Source organism: Lissotriton vulgaris, chromosome 6 (genome assembly GCF_964263255.1).
Source record: "Lissotriton vulgaris chromosome 6, aLisVul1.2, whole genome shotgun sequence".
In the NCBI taxonomy this organism is placed as follows: Eukaryota; Metazoa; Chordata; class Amphibia; order Caudata; family Salamandridae; genus Lissotriton; species Lissotriton vulgaris.
This window is the reverse complement of record NC_141694.1, coordinates 429476382-429501710: the sequence shown is the minus strand read 5'-3', so window position 1 is coordinate 429501710 and position 25329 is coordinate 429476382. Positions and strand designations below refer to the sequence as shown.

General features: G+C 44.1%; 1 protein-coding gene across 1 annotated transcript in view; it reads left to right on the top strand.

Moving 5' to 3' along the window:
• The window catches only part of HMGCLL1 (3-hydroxy-3-methylglutaryl-CoA lyase like 1), an 826606-nt gene that overhangs the window by 59950 nt on the left and 741327 nt on the right, over nucleotides 1-25329 (top strand). The window contains exons 2-3 of the mRNA XM_086926446.1: nucleotides 16202-16279; nucleotides 17674-17781. Coding sequence (XP_086782572.1) covers nucleotides 16202-16279; nucleotides 17674-17781 — 186 coding nt within the window. The remainder of the gene's footprint in view (nucleotides 1-16201; nucleotides 16280-17673; nucleotides 17782-25329) is intronic.

Sequence of the window (25329 nt, the reverse complement as noted above, 5' to 3'; positions counted from 1 at the left end):
TCACTTTACCTAAAATTTTGACAACAGAGTCAACCAATGATATTGGTCTGTAGCACCGTGGATCCCCTCTCTGTCCCTTTTTAAAAAGTGGTATATTTGTAGACAGGGACTAGATTGCAGGAAACCCCTGCACAACTGAGGCCTTAAACACATTTGCTAAAATCTTGGACCAAAATTTAGGTTCGCCTTTATACAGGTCTGCAGGGACACAGTCAGGGCCAGGTGCCTTATTGCTGGATGTCTCTATTATTGCCTTTTTAATGTCTACCTCTTTAAAAACCAACAAAGGTAAGTGCCATGTGTATCTAAGGCTGGAAAGGGATCCTGAACCTCGCTTGATCCATAAATACTCTTAAAGTGCGCTAACCACTGCTCTTCTGAGATATTAGTTTCTAGAATGTCATTCTCTAGACCGGAGAAAGAAGGTGTATTAATAATAGCCCAAAATTCTGAACTATCGTTTAGATCTTCAACAGACATTAGAGCGTTCCAGGCCTCTGATTTGACCTCACTTTTATGGGTATATACCGCTAGCTTATAGTGCTTCCTGAGACTAACTATCTGCTACCTGTCTCTTGGTTAATTTTTCAGGGCCAGTACTAGATTTTGATGGGCCCTAGAGCAGTTTGCGTCAAACCACCTTTCACCTGAGTTAAATCTAGGTTCAGTTATGACAGTCAGGTCAGTTGTCACCTGGCCACAGATACCTTCAAAGGCTCTAATAACCTCAGCCTTTGGGGTGGAGTAATCTGGGCATTTTGCGATATCATTTTTAGCCTTCATGCATAAAGAAAAAAAAAAGATTCAGGAATTACCTTAGACCATTTGAACCTTCTCCCCTGATCACTTGTTTCCACAATATTAACTCCCATGTTCCTGCCCAGTGAGCACAGAAGACCCATGTCTTTGTTTAACTCAAGAATTACTTGGTTATGGTCGCTAAAGGGAGACAACCTAGCGTTATAAAACACTACATTAGCTGGCATTGAGGGGGACAAAAATATGTAATCAATAATGGTATTCCTTCCCCTGGCCTTAAATGTCGGGACCCGCTCAGATAGATCGTTGAAACAAGGTTCAAAGAGGTCAGCTCCTGCCAAAAGGTCCTCCAGGGCCTCCCACTTTTGTGTGTGCTTAAAGTGGGGTGACACAGAATAATCAGGGCCCAAATGATCGTCAACATAGCAATTCAGATCACACAGATGAATATTAAAATCACCCATAAGTATAGTATAGTAAAAAGTGGATTGCTTCAATCCATAAACTTCTACAAAACATGTCAGATAAGACAGGTGTTCATTCGTAAAATCACATTCACCAGAGTTATAAAAATTAATTAGTAATATTTTGGGGTGATTGGGGTGCTTAGTTCTACTATCAGACAATTATGGGAGCTTACCTCCATCATCTTTAAGGACCCTTTTAACTTTAAAGAGAAAAGGAGCACTAAGCCCCCCTTGGCTCTGTCTGCCGAAGTAGGACTTGCAGATGAGCAATGAGTTTTAAACCCATCCAATCAAAAGTTGCTCTCCCTCTCCCATGTTTTCTGGAGAGCAATAAAATCTTATTTTTTTATAAACTTAAGCCAACTAGGAACATCCCTTTTAGAACTGAGCCCCACAATGTTCCAGCTAATGATCTTGCAATTAGGGGCAACTTCTTTATCAATTGGCTGGACATTATGGCTGGAATCAGGTATACAATCATGGGGTATCTCTAGTCAGTCATTCTCGTCTAACTGGGACAGTGGAGAAAATCTATTTGATAGGGCTATGCCCACTCCTTCGGGGCCTGTTTTAATAGAAAGAGTTTGCAGGACTATTATAACTCTAACACTAAAACTTTCTGGGTGGAGCTTCACATTTTTAATTTCAACATGGCGTTGAGGAGACTGATAGGGCCTCCTCGAGTCTACCTCTGAGTGGGTTTTAACAAATACATCTGAAGGTCTTACTGGGTGATAACAAAAACCCAACGGCAGAGCTCTGATACCCCCATTCCCCTTCTCCAGGTCCTAGGCGTCCAAAATAGTCGGTCAGCTGCATTTCATTTGTTAAAGTTAACAATAATACAGTCGCCGTCAACTTGTTTTGGACGATTACCCACCCACCCCAACCATCTAGCCATTATAATGCTAGAAAAGATCTCGGTATTTCTGTACAATACAAAATTGTTCACACCATTTTTTGTCTTTTAATAGCAGGGCCGGGATGGATTTGTTAGCATCAGCACCAAGTGGTGGTACCCTTACAAGGACCGCAACCGGTGGGGTAGCTTCTGAGAGGAGATTAAGACTACAGCAATTGGGTTTTACAAGCCTCTCATGTGAGGGTGGAGGCTCCCTGATAACCAAGAGCTGTCATGACCACAGGATTCCTGTTGCAACTGCTGCAGTCCCCACCCTCTTAAGGGGGCCCTGGTATACCCCAACTCTCTCCATGAATCCGGATTCTGACCTTACCCGTGATCGGGAATTAGTTGACGTAGCCTGGTCTCTGGTTAGGCTTTATGGAGCATACTTGAACTAGGAGAAACATGCAAATGTTTTGGAACTGTTAAAAAATACGCTCACATTTTTCAGAATCCCAGCAACACAAGTGTTCAAAGTATCAATATTATATTTAGCTATGCTAGAAAGAGCAGATTCCAGTCAAGAGTTAAAGATCTTCTCCACCATGTTCCGAACTGTCAGGTCAATATTTTCACTCACAACTTTCTCTTGGATAGATTTACTTTTTTTCAAGCCTTTGTCCCATTTACAAGTTTTTCTGGTAGATCTCCTTATTTCCAGCTGGTCCCAGGGACACCCCTTTTGGTGCCCTTTCCAACACAGGCAAAGGTTCTTTCTTAGCGTCGTCCATCCCCCAGTCTGAACGACATTGCAGGTTAAAGCGCCCTGCGCGACTAACAGTGTCGTTATCAGTACCATGGGTTCCAAGAGAACGGGAATTTTTGTCACAAGGTCGGGTGTAGCATTCCCCTCATCATTCCCCTCAACTGGCTCTTGGCTCTTGCCCAAACCCAACTCTTTTTCTGTGTTGGCGATTTCCTTGTTTAGGGCTCCCACCGCTGAGGTTAGATATGGTATAATAGATGCCAACTTTCTTGGAATTTTTGCTTTTAGCCCCTCGATCTTGACTACATAATTGTTTCCGCTTACTCATTGTTGACGTTAGAGGGGTGCGCCTGCCCAGCCTCTTCCGGTCAATGACAGGCCCGCCCTTGGCCCGGGCTTTGCCCGGGCATGCCTGCGTGTGTCCCACGAAGTGGGAGCCTCGAGGAGCTTTATGCGCCTCCTGGCGCGTTTTGGTGACAGCTGCGGCGGCCCAGGGAGCAGTCTGGGAACGGTAGTCCCCCGTCGGGAAGTTGCTGGTGGTACCAGTGTTGTGCGGGTCCCGTGAAGCGGGAGCCTCAACGAGCTTTATGCGCCTCCTGGCGTGTGTTGGTGACAGCTGCGGTGGCCCAGGGAGCAGTCTGGGAACTGTAGCCCCCGCCCCCGTCGGGAAGTTGCTGGTGGTGCCAGTGTTGTGCGGGTCATCACTTAGCCCTCTTCTTTTTAACATCTATCTGACTCCGCTGGTTTATCTTGCGGAGTCATTAGGGGCTAAAGTTTCATGGAGGAAGGGCGACGACTCTGTTGTGGCGACGCAGCACTGTTTGTCCTCTGTGTTTCACTGGTTGGTGAATGCCCAGTTGAAGTTTAACGAAGGAAAGTTCCTAGTGGACTTGAGAGAAAGGCTGTGGCATCCTGATTTCCCCCGACCCACCGTGGGTAAGGGCACCGCAAAAAATCACGGTGTCGGGTTCGACAAAAATTTGAACTTCCCCTCATCTGGCTCTTGGCTCGTGCCCAAACCCAACTCTTTTTCTGTGTTGGCGATTTCCTTGTTTAGGGCTCCCACCGCCGAGGTTAGATATGGTATAATAGATGCCAACTTTCTTGGAATTTTTGCTTTTAGCCCCTCGATCTTGACTACACAATTGTTTCCGCTTACCCATTGTTGACGTTAGAGGGGTGCGCCTGCCCAGCCTCTTCCGGTCAATGACAGGCCGCCCTTGGCACGGGCTTTGCCCGGGCATGCCTGCGTGTGTCCCACGAAGTGGGAGCCGCGAGGAGCTTTATGCGCCTCCTGGCGCGTGTTGGTGACAGCTGCGGCGGCCCCGGGAGCAGTCTGGGAACGGTAGTCCCCTGTCGGGAAGTTGCTGGTGGTACCAGTGTTGTGCGGGTCCCGTGAAGCGGGAGCCTCGAGGAGCTTTATGCGCCTCCTGGCGTGTGTTGGTGACAGCTGCTGCGGCCCAGGGAGCAGTCTGGGAACTGTAGTCCCCCCCCCCCCATCGGGAAGTTGCTGGTGGTGCCAGTGTTGTGCGGGTCATCACTTAGCCCTCTTCTTTTTAACATCTATCTGACTCCGCTGGCTTATCTTGCAGAGTCATTAGGGGCTAAAGTTTCATGGAGGAAGGGCGACGACTCTGTTGTGGCGGCGCAGCACTGTTTGTCCTCTGTGTTTCACTGGTTGGTGAATGCCCAGTTGAAGTGTAACGAAGGAAAGTTCCTAGTGGACTTGAGAGAAAGGCTGTGGCATCCTGATTTCCCCCGACCCACCGTGGGTAAGGGCACCGCAAAAAATCACGGTGTCGGGTTCAACGAAAATTTGAACTTCTCGACACAAGTGAAGAAACTGGCAGGGACCTGCTTTGGCACTTTGAAAATCTTGAGGACGTTTCTCCCTCTTTTGCCTGATAGTGTTGGCAGCATCCCTTTGGAACTCTCTGCCTGCCCCCTTGCGCTCCATTCCTGAGTTGCTTCCTTTTAGGAAGGCACTTAAAACCTTCCTTTTTGCCACAATCTAGGCCCTTTTTTTTCTACCTTTCTGTCGTGTTGTGTTATTATTCTCCAAAGCGCCGGGACGCCACTTTGCTGCGGCATCCGTGCGCTATACAAAAACCATATAACATAACATATAACATAGTGCCAAGGAAACTGTGGTCCGTTCTCTGATCTTGTCCCTGTTGGACTATTCCAACGCTCTTTTGGTTGGCAGTCCAGGCTATCTTGCAAAGAAATTGCAATTAGTCCAAAATTCGGCAGCCAGACTTCTACTGGGACTATCATCGAGACATAGTGTTCGCATCCACCTGCGTTACTTGCACTGACTCCCAGTTGAATCTCGGCTAAAATTCAAAATGCTGTCAATTGCACATCGGGCCCTTTATGGTTTAGGCCCCATTTATCTTCAGAAGAGATTTGCTTTTTATAAACCTACTAGACAGCTTCGCTCGTCCAACCAGTTATTGATACAGACCCCCAGGTACAATCGCCTAAGGCTCGGCGGGGGTTCCTTTGTTGGAAAAGCCGACCTGGCCTGGAACATGCTGCCTTTGGCACTTCGGGGCATCCAGGACACACTACTTTTTAAGAAAAAACTAAAAACTTTTCTTTTTTAGCTTCTGATCTGTGTGCAGTTTTCTTTGTGGAGCAAGCGCCGGGACACTTTCATAGCCATGTGATGTATAAATTATATATAACATTACATAACATAGTTCTGACTCTAGGTCAGTACATATTTAGAGTTGGTGGCACTTGCTAAAAATCAGGAACCAGTCTTAGGATTTGCTGCTTAGATCAATTAATTGGAACAATGAAATTCACACATGTACCCAGGGCACTGTCTACTCTTTCAACAAGTTTTCAATGCAGCATGGGTTTGTGGAAAGGAATATCAGTAGGCCTGAGTTAGTACTTCAGCAATTTCTGCAAATCCCTAATTGTCTCTTTCCCACATGTCAGCTGGGAACGCAAACCGGCCTCATAGCCCCTTCTCCTCAACATCAGGGGATCAAAGACATTCTGGAAATGGTTTGGAACACTGCAACCATCAGGATTTTCTACAAATTGGGATTCCCATCAACCTAGTGAGAACCCATTGGCTTTTTGGCACACTGCAAGAAGAAATCATCCTTAGTTTAGGCTGTTTGCTGCAGGGAAGCTTCATAATTTACTCACAGAATATCAGTAATACAAGAGTTTTGTTACAATCTTCATGTCATGTTCATGTTTACCACAGGTTTTCACTTACACAAGTAGTCTCACAGACAAATGAGGTTAATTATAGTTAGGTGAATGTTGGAAATCTAACAAAAATTAGGTATTTTATTTTTTACAAATCAACCAACACTGTTTGCATTGTAATGAATTCCTAGGAGGTAACCCTCTCATCCCTTGCTGTTACATACGCAGCATCCACCTCATACTATTGCTGGAGATCTGAGCTCTTTTATTGAATAAAATGTAGCTGAATCAATCTCCATTGGTGAGGAAAAAATATAATTACCCTTCCCAAAGTCTGCCCTACTGATATTAAATTATGGCTGCATTTAATATATTTTTATTTTAAACCTCTAATCCTATATTTCTGTTAGCCTAAGGTACGTGATTAAATAATATCTTAGACACATCTTTTGGGTATTACTCTTTATATCTTGAGCTGATTGTGAGGACAATCATTTCTTGTTTATCCTTAAAGGAGACAGGGGCAAACACGTGGGGCACGGCCAAACAACATGGCGGAGCACAAGCACTCAGATGAGCTCCGACACACACATACATTAAATCTAATATAATCATGGATCAAGAACACCCTACAGTCCTGCATCTGATGCAGCGCCTGCAGAGCATAAACATCGACAATCACTTTTTCTGATCTGAATGGGTGTTGCGAGAACAGTAGACAAAAACTGCTGCGACCTTGGAGGGCAAGGTTCTAAGTGACAAAATGGTGGTTGCTGGGGGAATAACTCCTACATGAGGTAAGGGGGAGGCAGGCGACGCAGCCACTGAGCCTACTGCAGCCACTGAAGCAATAAGTGAATGGAGGAACTGTAGGCAGGCATTACTGGTGATGCTGGGGACAATGTGCTGGTGTAGTGGCTCAAGGAGTCAGTGAGTATCCCTGACCCATGAGGACCAGAACGCCTGAAGTAGCCGGTTGGAAACCTCGGTGAGCGGTGGAGGCACAGAGCTGCCTACGGTGTGGCTTGGACCCTGCCCCCTGTACTCTCCTTGGTGCCCATGAGGTATGCAGCATTCTTCTGGTGTGTCTTTTGCTTCCTCACCTTAAGTCTTCTGGGTATGCCCAGATGTGGGTCCCGGGCTTACTATGCCACTGAATTCAAGCTATCCTGGCTGATGAGGGGTGAAACCCTGAAACCGGTCCTAGGTTGCTTGTTTCTGGTCGAGGGAGGATCTGGCTTGGCAGTTTGGGCTGGATTGTTTCCATGAGGCACAGGGTCAAGACTGATTTGCATAGGGCCAGGTCTAAACTGGGGTGGCATGGTGAGCAAAGAATTATCGATTTAACCCAGATCACTTGACTGAGGGTGAATGTTTTGATTTGTTCTGCGTTCCGTCCATCAATTGTGTGTGTTTTGATTTCCTGGGTGATGGCTGAGGGCTCAGCTAAAGCAGAGAGTGGGGCCTGCCAGTGTCTTTCTGATCCAGCAGACCAGCCAGAGTGGCCGTGCGACCCGAGGAGTGCTGCCTTGAAGATGCTGCCAGTCCATGTAAGTTTTTGGCATGATCCTCCCCCTGCAGTGGACTCTCCCTGGAGCCCTTGGGATCCATGAGGTGAGGAGCACACCTCTGGTTGTGGGTGGCTGTCCAACCCGAGGACTCCCTGGAGGACAACAGTCTCTACAGGCAAACTATGGTCCCCCTGGGGATACTGGAGTGGGTGGAAGAGTGGAATCTGCTTTGTGGGATTCCAGGAGCATACGGCAGGAACCACTCCTGAGCTTTTATTTGAGCGTTAGATTCCAACCTGCAGGGACTTCTGCGGGTCTTTGTGATCTAGAGAGTGCACAGAGCCCTTGCCTGTGTGCCACTGCCATCCCCTCACCTGTGGGTAATTATAGCAAAAATCCTCATTTATTGGATCAGGATGCGATTCTGAGAGCAGAGCGTGTTGGCGGTGACCCCTAATAAGAAAAGGGACCAATCCACATCTTTCTGGATTACACACAAAAAGTACAGCAGCAACGTAAGACTTTTGTAGCAGTGAAACAACAACTTTAAAAAATAAATACGAAAAATATTCTGCATTTTCCCCCCCAAACTAAACAGCATATATGATGGTAGACCACACTTCTTCACTTCCAAGGAGGAGGTGTGGGAGTGGCTGAAAACTGCATGGATGGTGTCCAGGAATCACAACCAGCGCAGCATCACACAGAGAATAACAGAGGACGATAACACCCAGATGGAGCGTCTGGTGGTCCGTGTGGATGGCATGTTGCATCAGGTGGAGAGTGACTGAGCACTACATATAAAATCGATGACCAAGGCATTACCCCCACACAAGGCATGGAGCATGCAATACACTCTGCATCAAAGGTCTTCTTTGCTAACTGACCAGATGATCCTGGAGCTGCATGAGTCATACGCAATGATGAACTTATGGTGTCTGCACTTTGCACTTGGGGACAGGAAACCTTCTAAGAGAGTGCACCAGGCAGGAGCAGTGAGTGGGGAAGCCTGAGAATGGCATTGGACCCGATGGGGGGAGGGCCTGTGGGTCTAGGAACACTCAGGCAATGACAATGGGGAATCAGTCTCCACTGGAGTCATTAATCAAGCTAGTTAGCCTGCATATTGCACGCGTCATAGTGCAGAAGGCCACATTAGACCTCTTGAGAGACCTAATCTCTGATGATCAGCTGGGAGTTGCTGTCTCTGGTAACACTCAGGTAGCTAAATCTCACTGCATACTACATTAGGTTTAGTTTTGCACTACAGTGACCTAAATGTACTCCACTTTTTTGAGAGTGCAATAGGAAAGCAGCAGTTAATTCTTAGAAAAGGGGTTTACCCAATGAAGTGAGACGGGGAGTTGGGTAACACATCTGCATGAGACCTGCAGAGGGCCTTTATGAGGGTCCTAGCCCTCAACAGGTCCTGCTCTATAGAGGTTCTGTCTGGGCTCCGTTTGTGGTGTGTTCTCACTATGTTATCGTTTGAAGTGTTCTACAAATACTTTACACATTGTCTCTAAATTAAGCCAGACTGCTCTGTGCCAAACTACCGGAGGGTTGACCCATGTTAATTTGAGGTTTACTTGTGCCTTACCCTAACAAGGACTTTGGCTGCAGCTTACCAGGGCACAAGGGCTCACACCCCAGTCAACCAATAACCCCCTTTCTTGCAGTGTCAATAAGGTTTCCCTATGCACAGATGATAAATTGGTCGACGTTACGTGGCATAGCAAGTCAGTCCCTATACTGGGGGACTGGGAAAGTTTGGGGAACATTCTAGGCTAAATGTCAATAAAAGGAAAACACTACTATTCCCCTTGGCAGGACTGCTCCTCATAGCTCCCCAGCTCTTCCCCTTGGCAAAGGTTCCTCTTGAGTCCAGAAATGATCTAAATTCCTGGGGTTTACGCACCACTACTGTCATGTCCATTGGGCTAGTCCTGTCATGTATACCCCTTTTTACATACATTTGTCCCATCCACACTACAATAACGATTCTAAACAGGTGACCTTTTACCTAGTAGTTTGCTCCTGTCACTTCAACACCAAGCTCTCGGTATTCTATCATAAACCCTGTACCTGACGTAAATAAACACGTCCTCAGGCACAGTATAATTATTCTGTATAAGGGTCATCACTTTTTTCTTCCCTGGCCAACAGCCAGCTGTGCATGATCACATTTGTTGGAAAAACATTCATGATTGTTTTCAAAACATTTATGATTGTTTTCAAAGCATCTATAATTGTTTTAAAAACATATTGATTCTAGAAGAAACCCTCGAGTGAGCACTCTAGTATATAAGACCCTCATTCCCCTCTTGAAAATAGAGGAGAATTTCTTCTAAGCTGACTCAGGGTAATGCATGCTGAATCTTCGACATGCAGCTGGTTGTAATCCCAAAAGCAGAGACGGGGTCTTTCATTCTCAACCATCAGGTGAGGGGCTGGTTCTTCCATACTGGTTTCTTGGCTACATACATATATATAGCTACACTCATATACATACTACACATACAGATCTAGGCAACGTACATTTAGGCAAATTACATAGGGCGTGCATCTTAGGAAAATGCAAGTGCTACTGTTTTTATCTGAACTGCTTCTGTTCATCTTATTAGCACTATGGTAGAAATGTATCTACTGTTTACTATATTGGTATTAGCAATCTCTTTTGTATGCTTCTGTCCCCTTATTGTTGCAGCACATATGTTTTACACAAGACTGATGCTGGACCAATAAATACTTATTGAAACTTCCTAATCACCATCCTGTGTGTTTTCTGAGAGAAAGCAAACACGAGCGTCTGAGTGAAAAGTACTGTACTGTTTTTCACGATCTTAGAGGAATCAGGGTTGTCATGTTCAATGGTTGCCAGAGACTACCTACACCACTGTAAGTTACAGGGGGGTGGTAGTGGCACTGTGGAGCTAGCTGGTCTAATGGCTGATGGATCCTGTGGGGGTGTCCGGAAGCGGTTGGGACACCAAGCCCTCAGTTTAGGTCATCCAAAACGTGCAGGTCCTAGGGATTCCTAGGAACTACACAACACTGTGTCTTTGTTCTTCTTTGTCCAAGGATCTTTAAGCCCAGCCCAGCCCAAACCAGTTCTGTCCTCACTGGTGCAGTTGGATCACAGGGGATGGAGACAGCATTGTGGAGGGAGACAGGCCCTAATGCGGTGCAAGGAAAACTCCTTCCACTACTCTAAATGCAGCTAAGATCTATTCAGCAAATCTCTGAGTCATCCCGGAAGGGCCCGGCACACCTCGACCCCCCCATTAGCTGTCTACAATGAATGCACATCCTCAGCCCCTGTTACTCCAAAACCAGACAGTCAATACACAAACAGGCAGAGGCACACAGAGTGGTTAAACAAGAAAATGCCTGCTTTCTAAATGTATCAATAAGAATAAGGGAACGGTCGCACTCTGTTTAAAAAAAAAGTTCATAATTGAGACATGGTTTCTAAGTGTAAGGGTGCTATGGATTATCACCTCCTGATCTTGAGGAGTATAAATTTCATGCAATGTAGGAAGTCCTTCAACACTGGAAGGGCGAACTCTTGTAAGCACTCCTATGCGAAAAAGATCACTTTTTACAGTCAACTCTCCATTTGTCATATTTCACATTAATTTATTCAACAGCATATTCCAATAGTGAAATATCCATTCTTTTACATACTTGTATTCTCCATTGCGAATCAGTGTCTTAACGCATGAAATCATCCATTGTTCAATTCAGAGGAATTTCAATAAGATCCCGATGCATTTCGGGTCTATCCCTTCTTCAGGGGATAATCCCTATAAAGAAAGATAAAGTACTCTAAATGATCCTACAGCAGAATGCGTACTGTGTTATCACATAGCGTAAGTCAAAATGGAAAGTGGGAATACAGAAAAATAACAAAGACTGCTCAGTGAAACATACAAAAGACTGCAGGAGGTGGTGACTTGGTGCACGTTGTAATATAGTTGTGCACAAGGTGATCGTGAAGAACTAATGATTAAGAATTCTAAACAAGATAAAAGAAATATCCACCTTGGGAACCGGTCGAAGTAGCGAAAACAAAAAACGTTTCATGTTTAATGCAAATGTAGTGTACTGAGCCCGAAGTGAATCGTTCGTCTCAGTAATAAGTGAAGCGGCATCACGATAACTAGCATCATAAAGCATGGGTACACTTGAATCAAGTGACATAAAGTGTTTACTCAAGTATATTTGTTCTATAACGTGTCACATCTCGTACCTGTGAAGGCTCGAGAAGAGCGTGCTCCATAAGACTGCTTCCGCGGTGTGTGTGTGTATGCCCGCAATAGTGAACCGGAAATAAATCGCACAGAGGGCCGCAAGTTAACCACGTGAGTAAAAAATAATGAAAACAGACGATCAGTGGTAAAATTTATGTTGGATTTAATCTAACGCTCCATCCATCATCCCCTTTGGTATCGCTTTGTTCGCCTTAAGTTGGCAGGGTATGCCAAGATGTGGGGCCCTTGCTCAATTTGCCACTGGATTCAAGATAGCCTGGCTGAGGAGGATTATGAACCCGAAACCTGTCCCAGGATGCTTGTTTCTGGTCCAGGGAAGACATGGCTTGGCAATTCGGGCTGGACTGTTCCCCTGAGGCACGGGGTCAGACTGATTTGCATATGGCCATGTCTGAACTGGGGTGGTGGAGTGAGCTAAAGAATGATGATGACTTAAACCCAAATCAGTTGACCGGGGGTGAGTGCTTTATTTGCTCAAACGCTCCGTCCATCATCCCCTTTGGTATCGCTTTGTTCGCCCTAAGTTGGCAGAGTATGCCCAGACGTGTGTCCCTTGCTCACTTTGCCACGGGATTTAAGGTAGCCTGGCTGATGAGGGTTATGAACCCGAAACTGGTCACAGGATGCTTGTTTCTGGTCCAGGGAAGACATGGCTTGGCAGTTGGGGCTGGACTGTTCCCATGACACACAGGGTCAGACTGATTTTCATATGGCCATGTCTGAACTGGGGTGATGGAGTGAGCTAAAGAATGATAATAGATTAAACCCAGATCAGTTGACTGGGGGTGAGTGTTTGATTTGCTCGAATTTTCCATCCATCACCCCCTTTGGTATTGGTTTAAACATTGGGGCGACTTTAGAACTTGCTGGAATCAAGGAATCTGCCAAGAAAAAGAGCTGGGAGAGCTGCCAGGAGGAGTACTGCCCCTTTTTTGTGTTGTTGCTTTGTTGTGTTGGCCTGCAGCTGCTGCTTCAGCCTTCGGCAGTTAAAGGACTGGACTGAACTTTCTCTACTTGTGCTGAGTATCTCCAAGGGCCTGAAACCGAGCTGGCCTTCTGTTAAGAAGTCTCAGGGACTGCAAATACTTCACCAAACACTGGGTACCGCTTTGCATGGCAACCATGATGAATGCCAAGACCGATTCGCACCTCCGTGTGAGCCCCACTTAGAAAGGTACTGTCAACGAGTCTGTTCATGCTGTTACTGGCCCGTACCGACATGGTCAGCAGGAACTGTGAGACGCTGTTGTTTTCAGCATCGCGGTAGGCTACGACCGAGCTACCGACGCGTACGAACTGTGTTTTCAATGTATTTTTGCAATTTAAAGACATCTTGCAAATTAAGCATGTTTAAAGTACTGTAGTTTGGATTTTTATCGTATTTGGTCTTGTTTTAAGTATATAAAAATATTGGATATTTTTCTAAACTGGTGTGGTGTGTTTTTGTAGTGCTTACACTGTATTACTGTTGGTTATGTGCAATTGCTTTACACACTGCCTCTGAGATAAGCCGGGCTGGTCGTGCCAAGCTACTAAGGTGGTGAGCAGAATTTCTTTTAGGAGTGTATCTCCCTTATCCTGACTAGGAAGAAGGGTTCATACTTGGACAAAGGTGCAAGCCCTTGCCAACTAGAGACCCCCATTTCTAACAGTGATTATTGGTAGTTGTGCTGGTACTGTCATTGGCAGTGCTGGGGCAATGGATGGTGCGGGTTGCAATGGCCTCCTGATGAGGGATATGGCACCTATTTTTTTTACAAATTAAGCACTGCTATTAATTAATCACATCACCAGCGAGTTCTCTCAAAACAAAATTTGAAAGACCTCATACAGTTTTTGGCCACATACATATCAGCATTTTGCAAGACAATATAAAATTGCAAAACTATGTCCCATATATAACTCCAAGCCGACGCTCTGTTCTGTCATTCCACTGAACCCAGGGTATTCTGATAGCTGGATGCTAGATTGAAGATTTGAACTCATTGGGAGAGCATCTACCAGTGTCGTGCTTCAAATTGTATACATGCATACTTGACATGACCACTTCCTCTCATTCCATAAAACATATTTTTGTCTCATCGTGAAAAAATAGCCAGCTACAGGGTGTTCTCCCAACAATTGCCAATCAGCTCACATTCTGTTCTTCTGTTTTAATGTATTAATGCGGCTGCCGGAGCAATACCATGGTAGCATTGCCGAAATTACAGTCCGGCCCATGTCAAACTAAACAGTGGCACAGAGGATAATAGGAATTTGCAGATTGCCTGAAACACATCTAGTGTTGGATAAGGAAAGTGATATTTTTTTCAGTGGAGATAACAATGAGTTCACTAGGGTGGATGACAAAAGGAAATACATTCCACAAACTACATGGCCACACACACCGGTAAGTCCTTTGATAAGTGTCTCAAAGAAAAAACAAGGCTGTTTTCATTTAGGTATTACTTTAGTCTTGCCCCTAGAAAAATGTTGTATATCATATAAAGAATTTTCAAACAGCCATATCCAGTTACTTTTTGAGTCTGACTTGACATCAGAGTTCTTTTCAGACCACATGCAATGACGAGAGAAAGAGTTTCTAGAAGAAATAAGAGAGAGTATCTCTGCCTCCAACTACATGTTGTTTTTTCTTGAGCATAATATTTTATTGGGCAGAATTTGGATGCTTGGACCAAAGAAGAGTGCTTGATCCAGCCGTTGTTGGCCCGCGTGGATGTTTGTCACCTAACATGACTGGCATAATGACACGTAATGATGGAGTGGGTTGTAATGGGCACTCTCCATCATACTGTCGTAATACAGGCTGAAGTACTATTAAGTTCCTCCCATGTAAAATGGAGCTCTGTGGATCTTCAAGTGCTAATGGTACGAACATGTCTGAAGGAATCCCTACAATGCTGTGTGAGGGTCTCAGAACTGGTCCAAGCATTCATTGGGTGGAGAAGCAGAACTCTGATGTTTGTAATGACTGGTCGGAAAGTGAGGTAGGCATGTAGCTGCCCCACCAAGGGAAAAGATCCACTGTGGTGAATACCAACAGAGTTCTCAGTCTGCCTAGTCCTTCTCTAAAAAGTGCTAAACATACAAATGATGGACGGAATTCTGAATAAATCATACATTCACCCCAGTCAAGAGATCTGGGTTAAATCCATAGTTCTTTTGCTCAACATGCCACCCCAGTTTAGACCCAGCCATATGCAAATCAGCCTTGACCCTGTGCCTCATGGGAACAGTCCAGACAGAACTGCCAAGCCAGGTCATCCCTGGACCGGAAACAGCATCAGGGGATCGGTCTCTGGGTATTACCCTTCATCAGCCAGGCTAGCTTGAATCCAGTGGCACAGTGAGCAAGGGACCCTTGTTTGGGGATACCCGTCCCACTTAGAGTGAAAAGTGCTACGTAAACAAATGATGGACGGAATACTGAATAAATCATGCATTCACCCCAGTCAAGAGATCTCGGTTAAATCCATTGTTCTTTTGCTCACCATGGCACCCCAGTTTAGACCAGGCCATATGCAAATCAGTCTTGAACCTGTGCCTCATAGGAACAGTCCAGACCAAACTGCCAAGCCAGGTCCTCCCTGGACTGGAAACAAGCATTGTGGGACCGATTTCCGGGTATTACCCTTCATCAGCCAGGCTAGCTTGAATCCAGTGGCACAGTGTGCAAGTAACCCACGTCTGGGCATTAGTGTGAATAGTGTTATGCAAACAAATAATGGCCGGAATGCTGAATAAATCATTCATTCAACCCTGTTAAGAGATCTGGTTAAATCCATTGTTCTTTTGCTCACCATCCCACCCCAGTTTAGACCCAGCCATATGCAAATCAGTCTCAACCCTGTGCCTCATGGGAACAGTGACCGAACTGCTAAGCCAGGTCCTCCCTGGACCAGAAACAAGCATCCTGGGACCGGTTTCTGGGTTTAACCCTTCATCAGCCAGGCTAGCTTGAATCCAGTGGCACAGTGAAGAACAAGGGACCCATGTCTGGGCATACCCATCCCACTTAAGGTGAAAAATGCTACGCAAACAAATGATGGATGGAATGCTGAATAAATCATATACTCACCCCAGTCACGAGATCTGGGTTAAATCCATCGTTCTTTTGCTTACCATGCCACCCCAGTTTAGACCAAGCCATATGCAAATCAGCCTTTTTGCATTAGTCCTTCTGTGAAAGCATTATCCTGCAGAGTTCAGCTTCACCTTATTGGCTTGCAAGAGGATCATGTCCCTGTGACTGCAGATGACTCCAGGTATTATATAATGAATGACAAGTTACTGGGAAAAACACATCTTATGGACAAGTAACTGTAAGAATAACCTATCAACAACAAAATGGTGAATTTAAGTAGACAGGATAAGTGACTTTTTTTTAAGTGTATTTTATTTTACAGGAACCACAGGCATCTGGGTTTCCCACACATGTTAAAATAGTTGAAGTTGGACCAAGAGATGGATTGCAGAATGAAAAGGTAATTGATAGTTTTTGTTTCACAGAGATATTTTACAATCAACAAAACGAATGGCTATGCACGGCATGTTTTAATATGTTTAACTTTACACGTTTGTAGAAAACCCCAATGTCATTATGAAAGCCACGAAGCAGTAATGATTGTGGTCTGCTTTACTCTGGTAGGCAGCCTTTGTCATGCACATTTTGTATTTGTTTTGGCGATCATGTCACCCAATTAAAAGATTAATGCATGCATGCAGTGCTACAGCGTCGCAGGAGGTTTTGTCAGCCAGATGTGCTATTGTGGTGATATGGGTAAGGAGTTGATAGGGTCACTCCAAGGGCATGTATCTTATGTATGAGGAGTCTTCTGAGTGCAGTGCTCAGTTTTTGAAACGTGAACAAGTTAACCATTACAGCTTGAAATGTAGCGCTATTATATCCGATTATAAACACATTCTATTAGATTGTATTATTACAGCTCTTTGGCTTACACTCTTTTAGAATAAAGATGGCATTGCATGTTACCGTTCCAAGTTAAAATAACAACCCTTTTCATGATTTGGGCAAAACTACAAAATATATCCATTGTCATGTACGGTACGAACGACATTTCGGCCCTCTATGTCTGTTTTGTGTAGGTTTCCTCCTCATAATTAGTGCAAAGATGTGTTCATTAAACTATTTCGCTGGAAAAAGGGTCTGGCTCTCCACCCCACAACTGAAAATTCACTGCAAAGCTCCTTAAATTACCCGAAAACGTTGTATCTCACATGGTTTCAAAGTAAACAAAATCTGGGAATAGTATCGTACTCCTAATCTAAGTCCCTTCTCACTCTGAAATGTCATCGTCCAAAAGAAGATAGCAATTTAATGTAATCAACAAACGCAGGCATATTTTGCAATGATTGGAGCTTATCAGTATGATGTTGCTGGCGTACTTTAAGTATAAGGATTGTCAAAGACAATAAGGCTGACTTGCATTTGGAGCCCTGATATATATCTTAACAGGAACCTGCTACGGTGAAAACATAAAACAAAAACGTTATTTTTTGTCCATGATGTCATATTTGAAATAACAATTTTTTAATGCATACTGATTCTTTGAACTTATAGGATGAAACATCATTCCTCATGTACTGCTATGAAAGCATTCTTTAGGAGGCAGAATTATACAGCAAACGCCCTAACAAGAGAGACCTAAAACACAGTTGAACTCAACCGCGTGCATTCATTTTAGCACGATAGCCAACTTACTTCTCTGGGAGTCCAGTTCTTTTCCATACGTCCATCAAGCTGAAATCCATGTCTTCCAGCAGCCATTATTGCCAGAGGGGGGATTTCATTACGAGATTCAAGAGCATATATATAGAAGGAAGATGCTTAGTGTTAACAGTTCTCTTTTTATTGCAGGCCATAGTTCCAACTGAAATCAAAATTGAATTTATCAATCGACTCTCAGAAACTGGTTTATGCGCAATTGAAGTAACGAGCTTTGTTTCATCAAAATGGGTACCGCAAGTAAGTAGAACTAAGCTGACAGTGTCCCGCCCACATTGCTATTGTTCCACTCAGGATATCTATGCGCTTTGATCATTCAGTGGAATTTGGGGAATTAGTTTAAGATACTGTCAAGCCAATGCCAGTCATAGTAAAGTAAGTGAGGATGTTTGTATAACTAACTAAAAACTACAAAACCTATTGATTATTAGTTATTTGATTATTTTATTGCAAGCGTATCCATGGAGGTGATTGTTAAATTGCATTTATAAAAATAAAATACACTGCAGTTAAAGGCAGCTGCTGTGGATACACACTCATCAAAAGCAGCCATCTTAGAAAGCACTGTATTTTACTGAGCTCTGAAGAAATTCATCATGATGAAAATAGCTGAAAGGATAGTTAGCACACGTCTCTGCACAGTCCTGTGAACTTTCTGAAAGAGTGACAACACAGAGAATAAAAGTCTAAGTTAACATGGTGTGTACTTAGTTACTAGAAGGAGAGTTGATTGGTGGCCTATTCCTATATACTGCTTTGGGATCTTTTTTATGACTGTATTTTAATCATTGTTGATGGCATATTCTAATAATTTTACGCAATTATACACTTTATGTATAGTAAGGTATGGCAAGGACCTAGGATACGTTTCACATCTGAAATTTATTTTATTGGTTTGAACATGCGATTCATTTTAAAATTCTTTGTGATCATGAATGGATTCGGAGCAATTTTGTGCAAGGTGGTTTTATTAACCATGACTTTTTTTTCAATAATTAAATGCATTCTATATTTGTGCTTTTAAGGTTGATTTGAAACCTCATAAAGAAACTTGACTAGTGAATGGTCTAAGCTAACATAAAAATATTATTGAAGGCCAATTAATCTTAACTAATCGTATTCACTCTCAATTGCAGAGTCATACATTTGTCAAAACGAAACACCACAAATCTGTTAAAAAGGGTGACAAGGACTAGCTCATAATCATAAAACACTCTTCCGCAAGTAGCATCCTTCAGCAATGATCTCCCCCTTTTCCACCAGCTATGCGGAAGCCTTCTGCGCATAAAACATACTGTGGCTCGAAGACAGCCAACACAAACTGCCACTGTTTGAAGAAGACATGATTTACACCAAGCATTGATCTTTTTTTTTACTATTAAAAACTAGTGTCTTAAAAATGATTGGAAAGAGATGACGACTTACTGGAATGACTGAAATTGATTTATATACACAGAGTAAAGAACGGAATGCACATGCCCATCCTGGAGATGACCACAAACATAATTTTAAATAGTATGACTGAAAAAGAAGGGTGAAGGTGCGAGAGTGAATGCTTCAATCTTTAGCTTCGCTTCTAAATTGGGGAATAAGCCCACTGGTGCAATGCTGCAATTATATAATGCTAAGTCTGTGGCTACGGCTACATTCGGTAGCGAGATTTGGGGTTACGTGCAGGGTGAGCAGCTCCAGATAGTGGAGAACATGTTCTTAAAACATTTAGTGTGTCTCCCGAAAGGGACATCCAACTTAGCTGCTCGTAAAGAACTAGGGGTTCAATGGGGCACATGCATCAACCTATTTAGGAAGTGCAAACGGTGCGAATCGGTAAATTCGGCCGTTTGCACTTCCTAAATATGTGTTTGGGATGCATCAAGCATTTTTGAGTAATTCGGTATTTTTACTGAATTCCCAAAATGCGATTGCTTTTAAGGAATTGCAAATTTGCGATTCCTTAAAAGCTATGCATCATTTAAAAAAAAATTGCGAGTATTCAAATTGGAAGTGCAATTACCACGAGGTTCAACCTCGTGGTAATTTGCGAAATTGTTTTAAAATGCCTAAAAATGCATTTTTTAAACTGTCCAGTTACAGACACACATGTCCTTAGGACATGTGTGTGTGAAACATGCACTTTCAAATGCATTTCAGGGGTGCAGGGGGGGTCCTTTGGACCCCCCCCTGCACCCATGAAATTTTCTAAGTGCCACTCGCAATTTGCTACTGCCTTCCAATTGACTACATTGATTCCTATGGGCCTCTAGGCCCATAGGAATCAATGTAATGCCATTCCTTAATTGCACTTCGCAATTAAGGAATCGCAATTTCCGAAAATTAAGAAATCCTAAAAACTTTTAGGATTTCTTGATGCATAGCATTTTGCATTTCCTAAATAGCGATTCCTTAATTTTCGCTATTTAAGAAATGCAAAATCCTAGATTGATGCATGTGGGGGAATATGTTAGAGATATTTTTTCATTACGTCCACTGACCTGCTGGCTGAAATTATGGTTAAATCCAGACATCCCCCTGACGCATTTGATTTTAGAAGATTGTCTCTCCATGGATAATGCTATGACTATACCCTGGATGAAATATTTAAAGACCAGTTTTCTGAGCCTAGGTTGGGTAGAGTTATTTGAAACCCCTGATTGTATTTCCAATAAGGACCTGGAGGCAGTCAAAATGCCATTCCTCATGGAAATGAGAACTTCAAGGGAAGCCATAGAGGTTCAGAAATCGATTGTCAGAACATATGTCATGCTAAAAACTACCCCATTTATTGAACCTTATTTAATGGGCTCATTGTCCTCATATGAGAAATTTTTATTGACCTGATTTCGAATGAACCAATTTTATCACATGCTTGTTAGACCCCAAAGAACTAGTTTTAATAATGATGCAGCACCCTGCGGCTGCGACGGAAAGTCTCCTCAGGATATGCTGCATTTTATGTTTTTATGTACATATTGTGAATTTCCCAGAAAACACTATCTGGTCCCTCTTTTAAAGAAACTTAATTTTTACCAGATTAGACCTGCCATGATGTATCTTCAACTTTTGCATAGTGACAGTATTCTTTTTGTTTTAGAATTTTTAAAATCAGTTTTAAAATATAGAAAATACCTGGACTGATAAGTACAGGCCTCAGCAAGGCCTGTTAGTGCAAAGGGTACGCCCTTCTGTGCACGAAGTCCTCAGACTATAGAAAGAAATTGGCACGGAAACTGAAAATACAAAAACATAGTTTAATAAACCTTTAAAGGTGGTCCTACAGCCTACACAACACTCTACAGCATTGTACAGGGTAGCACACAGAACTCAGGCACATAGCCCCCTTTTATACACAAAGAAGGGGTTCATAAGTAGGCGGATACAACTCAGAGCATGATTTATGACCATATATGGACATTTCTGAACATGATCAATACATGGGCGGAGTTAACGGTTCTTGAGGCCCGCGAAAAAAGCACATTCCTATCTACGTTGATCAAAGACAGATGTGACTCTTACTGAGCATGCGCTAGACGCACAATGGGCTAATTATAGACTGTTGCTGGGCAAATCCTGAGGGCAACCAGCGAAGAGGTGGGACTCGTCGCATGGCGGGCACATGGCAATATGTAGTATACAAAATGGAGGACAGAAAAACAAGATGGAGTCTAACCATTGCGAGAGTTGAGCGGGAAAACGAAACATATGAGTTACGATATCATGTCTTCAGCTAATGCTTAACATTATCGCTGTTTTATTTACAACAGACGACCCTTTCAGCATTTAGCTGAAGACATTCGGTTTCCTAGGATAATCTAAATACTCATCGTTGATGTCGATGCTCATCATTTCAGCTACCTCTCTAGTTATGTTTTTCTGGTGGACATTCTCAGTGACAGATCTTTTATTAGGTACACAAAATGAAACACATAGGGAACATATCATTGGACTACATTGTATACATACACAACACGTAAAAATAATTGCAACAATTATACAAAGGCCAGTAAGAAGTTTCCAGCCCCAGGTGGAGATCAAAGTCCAGAACCAACTTGAGAATGTCCAATTTCCATTTTCGACATGTATATCAGCAGCGATCTTATGCAATTTATTGATTGCTTTGTATACAGAAGGAGTGTGGTCAGGAATAAATACACAGCAGCTACTTCCAAAAATTCTAAAAGCACCACCTCTATCTGCTACCATAACGTCCAAAACCATTCGGTTTTGTAACGCTACAATTCTAATAATAATAATAATAATAAAATAATAATAAAACCATTTGTAAAGCGCCTGGGTACTCAAAAAACAGTGTGTCCCCGCGCTGAATACTGCAAAGAAGCTCGAAGGAAAGAACACAGGAGCATCAAGTCTGGGCGGAAAGGAAATCGGGCTCAAGTGCGCGGGAAAAGAAAAGTTTTAAGTTTTCCCCGGAACCTGATTTCAGAGGGTTCCATACGGAGCTCGAGCGGGAGCTCGTTCCAACACTTGGCAGCCAGGTATCTGAACGAACAGCCACCCATCCTGGCTCTGGTGATTTTAGGGATTTTGAACAACATCGTTCCCGAGGATCTCAAATTCCTGGTAGGGCGATGTATTGTGAGAAGGCATTGTAGATATCCTGGACCAGTGCCATGGGCGATACGGTGGGCAAAGCATAGGGACTTAAATTGAATTTGTTCCTTGATGGGGAGCCAGTGGAGTTTGGACAAAGCAGATTTTCCTGAAGCTCTGCGAGGAAATTTGAGCACAAGGCGCGCAGCGGCATTCTGAGCACACTGGAGTTGGTGAAGTCCTTTTTTGCTCAGACCTAGTAGCAGGGCATTCCCATAGTCCAGATGGGGGGGTTACAAGGGCATGGACAATGGTCTTCCTGGAGTCCATGGAAAGGAGGTCTAATACCTTCCGGAGAACTTTCAGTACGCTGAAGCACCTAGCTGTGACTTTGTTGACATGAGGCATGTATGAAAGGTTTGAGTCAAGTATTATGCCCAAGTTACGTACCGAACCCACAGGACATGGCAAACTGCCTAGTTCCGCAGGCCACCACATGTGAGACCATGCAGAAGAAGATTTTCCTACCACCAGCAGCTCGGTTTTGTCGCTATTAAGGCGAGGCAGTTGCTGTTCATCCAAGCTGCCACGGAAGAAAGACAGATGGAGAAATTGGTGGCATCTTCTCTGTGGTCGGGCGTGAGCATGAACATCAATTGGGTGTCATCAGCGTAGCTGACAATGCCCACCCCATGCGTCTCAACTATGCGAGCCAGGGGTTCCATATAGATATTAAACAAAGTAGGGCATAAACTCGAGCCCTGAGGAACCCCACGGCTCGCCTTCCTGAGAGAGGATTTAAAGAGGGGGCAGTGCATCTGAAAGTGCCTGTTGATCAAGAAGGACTCCTTCCAAGCAAGGGCGTGTCTCTTTACTCCCATGTCAGATAGCCAAGACAGCAGCGTTGAGTGCAGCACGGAGTCAAAGGCTGCACTTAGGTCTAATAATACCAACACTGTTGTCTCTCCCTCGTCCACTATGTGCCTTAGACTCTCGGTGGAAAAAAGTAGGGCTGACTCTGTAGAGTATCCAGCTCTAAAACCCGATTGTGTGGGGTGCAGGAAAGAATGTTCCTTCAGATAGCCCATGAGCTGCCTATTCACTACTTTTTCCACAATCTTTGCACAGAAAGGGAGGAGGGAGATAGGGCGGATGTTTTGAAATTGGGAGATGCGGATGTTGGCTTTCTTTTTAAGGGGGATTACTTGGGCGGTTTTCCAAGCATCTAATACTGGCATTCTTGGAAGGAGAGCGACACAATAAGACTGATATGGTCAATTATTGTGGTCTCCATGACTCCTTTGCAGCGAGTCGGCGGGCACATATCGCTCGGAGAGCCAGATTGTATACTGTTTGCGATGCTAAGTAACTCTTGTTTCTCAGGAGTGATGAAACACGTGAGACCAGGAGTCCCCGTGTTGCTGTTATTGGCTACTACAAGTTTACTCGAAGCGGTCTCATCCTTAGTAAAGGTGGCATGGATTTTATCGATCTTGCTTATGAAAAAATCAGCAATGGAGTCACACAGTTCTTTCGAGTAAGTATCTTGAGCTTCCAATCTGGTTGGGATCGTGAGTTCTTTATAGATAGTAAAAAGTTCTTTAGTGGGGTTGTCCGCTAAGTCAATTCTGCTTTTAAGGTAGCAACTTTTTTCAGATCTCACTAGTTTATGGTATTTATTTAATTCACTCTTTTATAGTAGTTTATCCTCCAGATTGTAGTGTTTTCTCCAGCTGCGCTCTAGAGTTTTGCATCTGGCTCTGGCAAGTTTAAGTTTTTCCGAAAACCAGGGAGCGGATTTGGATTGCCTAGCCGGGGGCTTGGATGTCCAAGGAGCTATCTCATCCAGAGCAGTGGACATCCATTTTTCATAGTTCTTCCAGGCCTCCTGAAGGGAGTTGCTTTGCCTAGGGGGATTTTTTGGAGAGCATGTCTGAAGGCTTCTTGGTTAAAGTTTTTCCAGTTTCTTCGTTTCAGGGTAGGGGGTTTGAAAAATCTGTCTTCTATAAGTGTGTTATCAACCAAGAACGGGATGATGAAGTGATCTGACCAAATTATTCTAACCGGAGGGAAAGTTGTAATACCCTCCCAGTTAGCAAAGATGGGAACCAGGAGATAGCCGTGTTGGTGTGATGGGGCAGCGGATTGTAGATTCAGCCCCAATGATGCCAGATCTGTCGCCACATCCTGTGCCTCCTTACATTCCCTATCGTCAAAATGAAGGTTTAAATCACCTAAAATGATGCACTTTTTATAACGGAGAGCTGGCTGAGTGATATAGTCTAAAAGCTGACTACCAAATTGTCCAGCTGCTCCAGGCGGGCGGTATACCAACAGACCATTAATGACATTTCTCGGTCCTAATTTAATGGTGAATAGGCCGCTCTCACTATGAAGTAAAGAGGCTTTCACTAAGGTGCATTCTAGCTCAGACTTGTGAAGGAGGGCTATCCCCCCCCTCTTTGTTTCTGTCTATCTAATCGAAGTAGACAGTAGCCAGGGGGGGTGGCCTCAAGCGCTTCAGGAGATGATTCCTCGTCCAACCACGTCTCGGTGAGAAAAAGCACAACGGGATTATTTATAGTTAATAAATCATGTATTTCCATTTTGTGTTTTTTCATCGACCTGCAATTCAATAATATCATATTAGGTTTAGATGATGCCTGTGTGTTCTTCGGAGAGTAAAAGGTCTGATCACAGAATTCACAAGCCAGAGGTAATAAATCCGCGTGATAGACGGGATCGCAGCAGTTTGCCACACTAGGGCGTAATAGAAGAAGCTCCTGTTTAGTATATTGCATGTAGTACCTGTCAGGTTCCGAGATGTCAGATGGCATCGGGGGACTAAGATGACTCGCCCCGCGCCCCGGTCTGTCGCAGACGGGCGCAGACGGGCTGGACTCTGGCTTGACTCCGGCGCGAATGCGGCGCACCCGCTGAACGCGTTCGCTGCGCGGAGCCATAGCCGTTTTTTTTTAATACTGGTGACTCACCCAAGATGGTCGCCGCTATCACTCCGCCCGAGTCCCAGGTAGACCAGCCCTAATATCGGCCGGACACTCTGGAGTGAGGCAGCGCTGACTTTAGTAAGTGCAAAGTTTATTAAAAAAGCATAATTAAAATGATGCCTACACCCTCAAATCGGTGAGACACCAAGCGTCGCGCTAAATCGGGGCGCTGGTGCTGGGGGGGAGAAGACACACAGGGCAAGTGCTCACAAGAAGAATTAGATATCAGGAC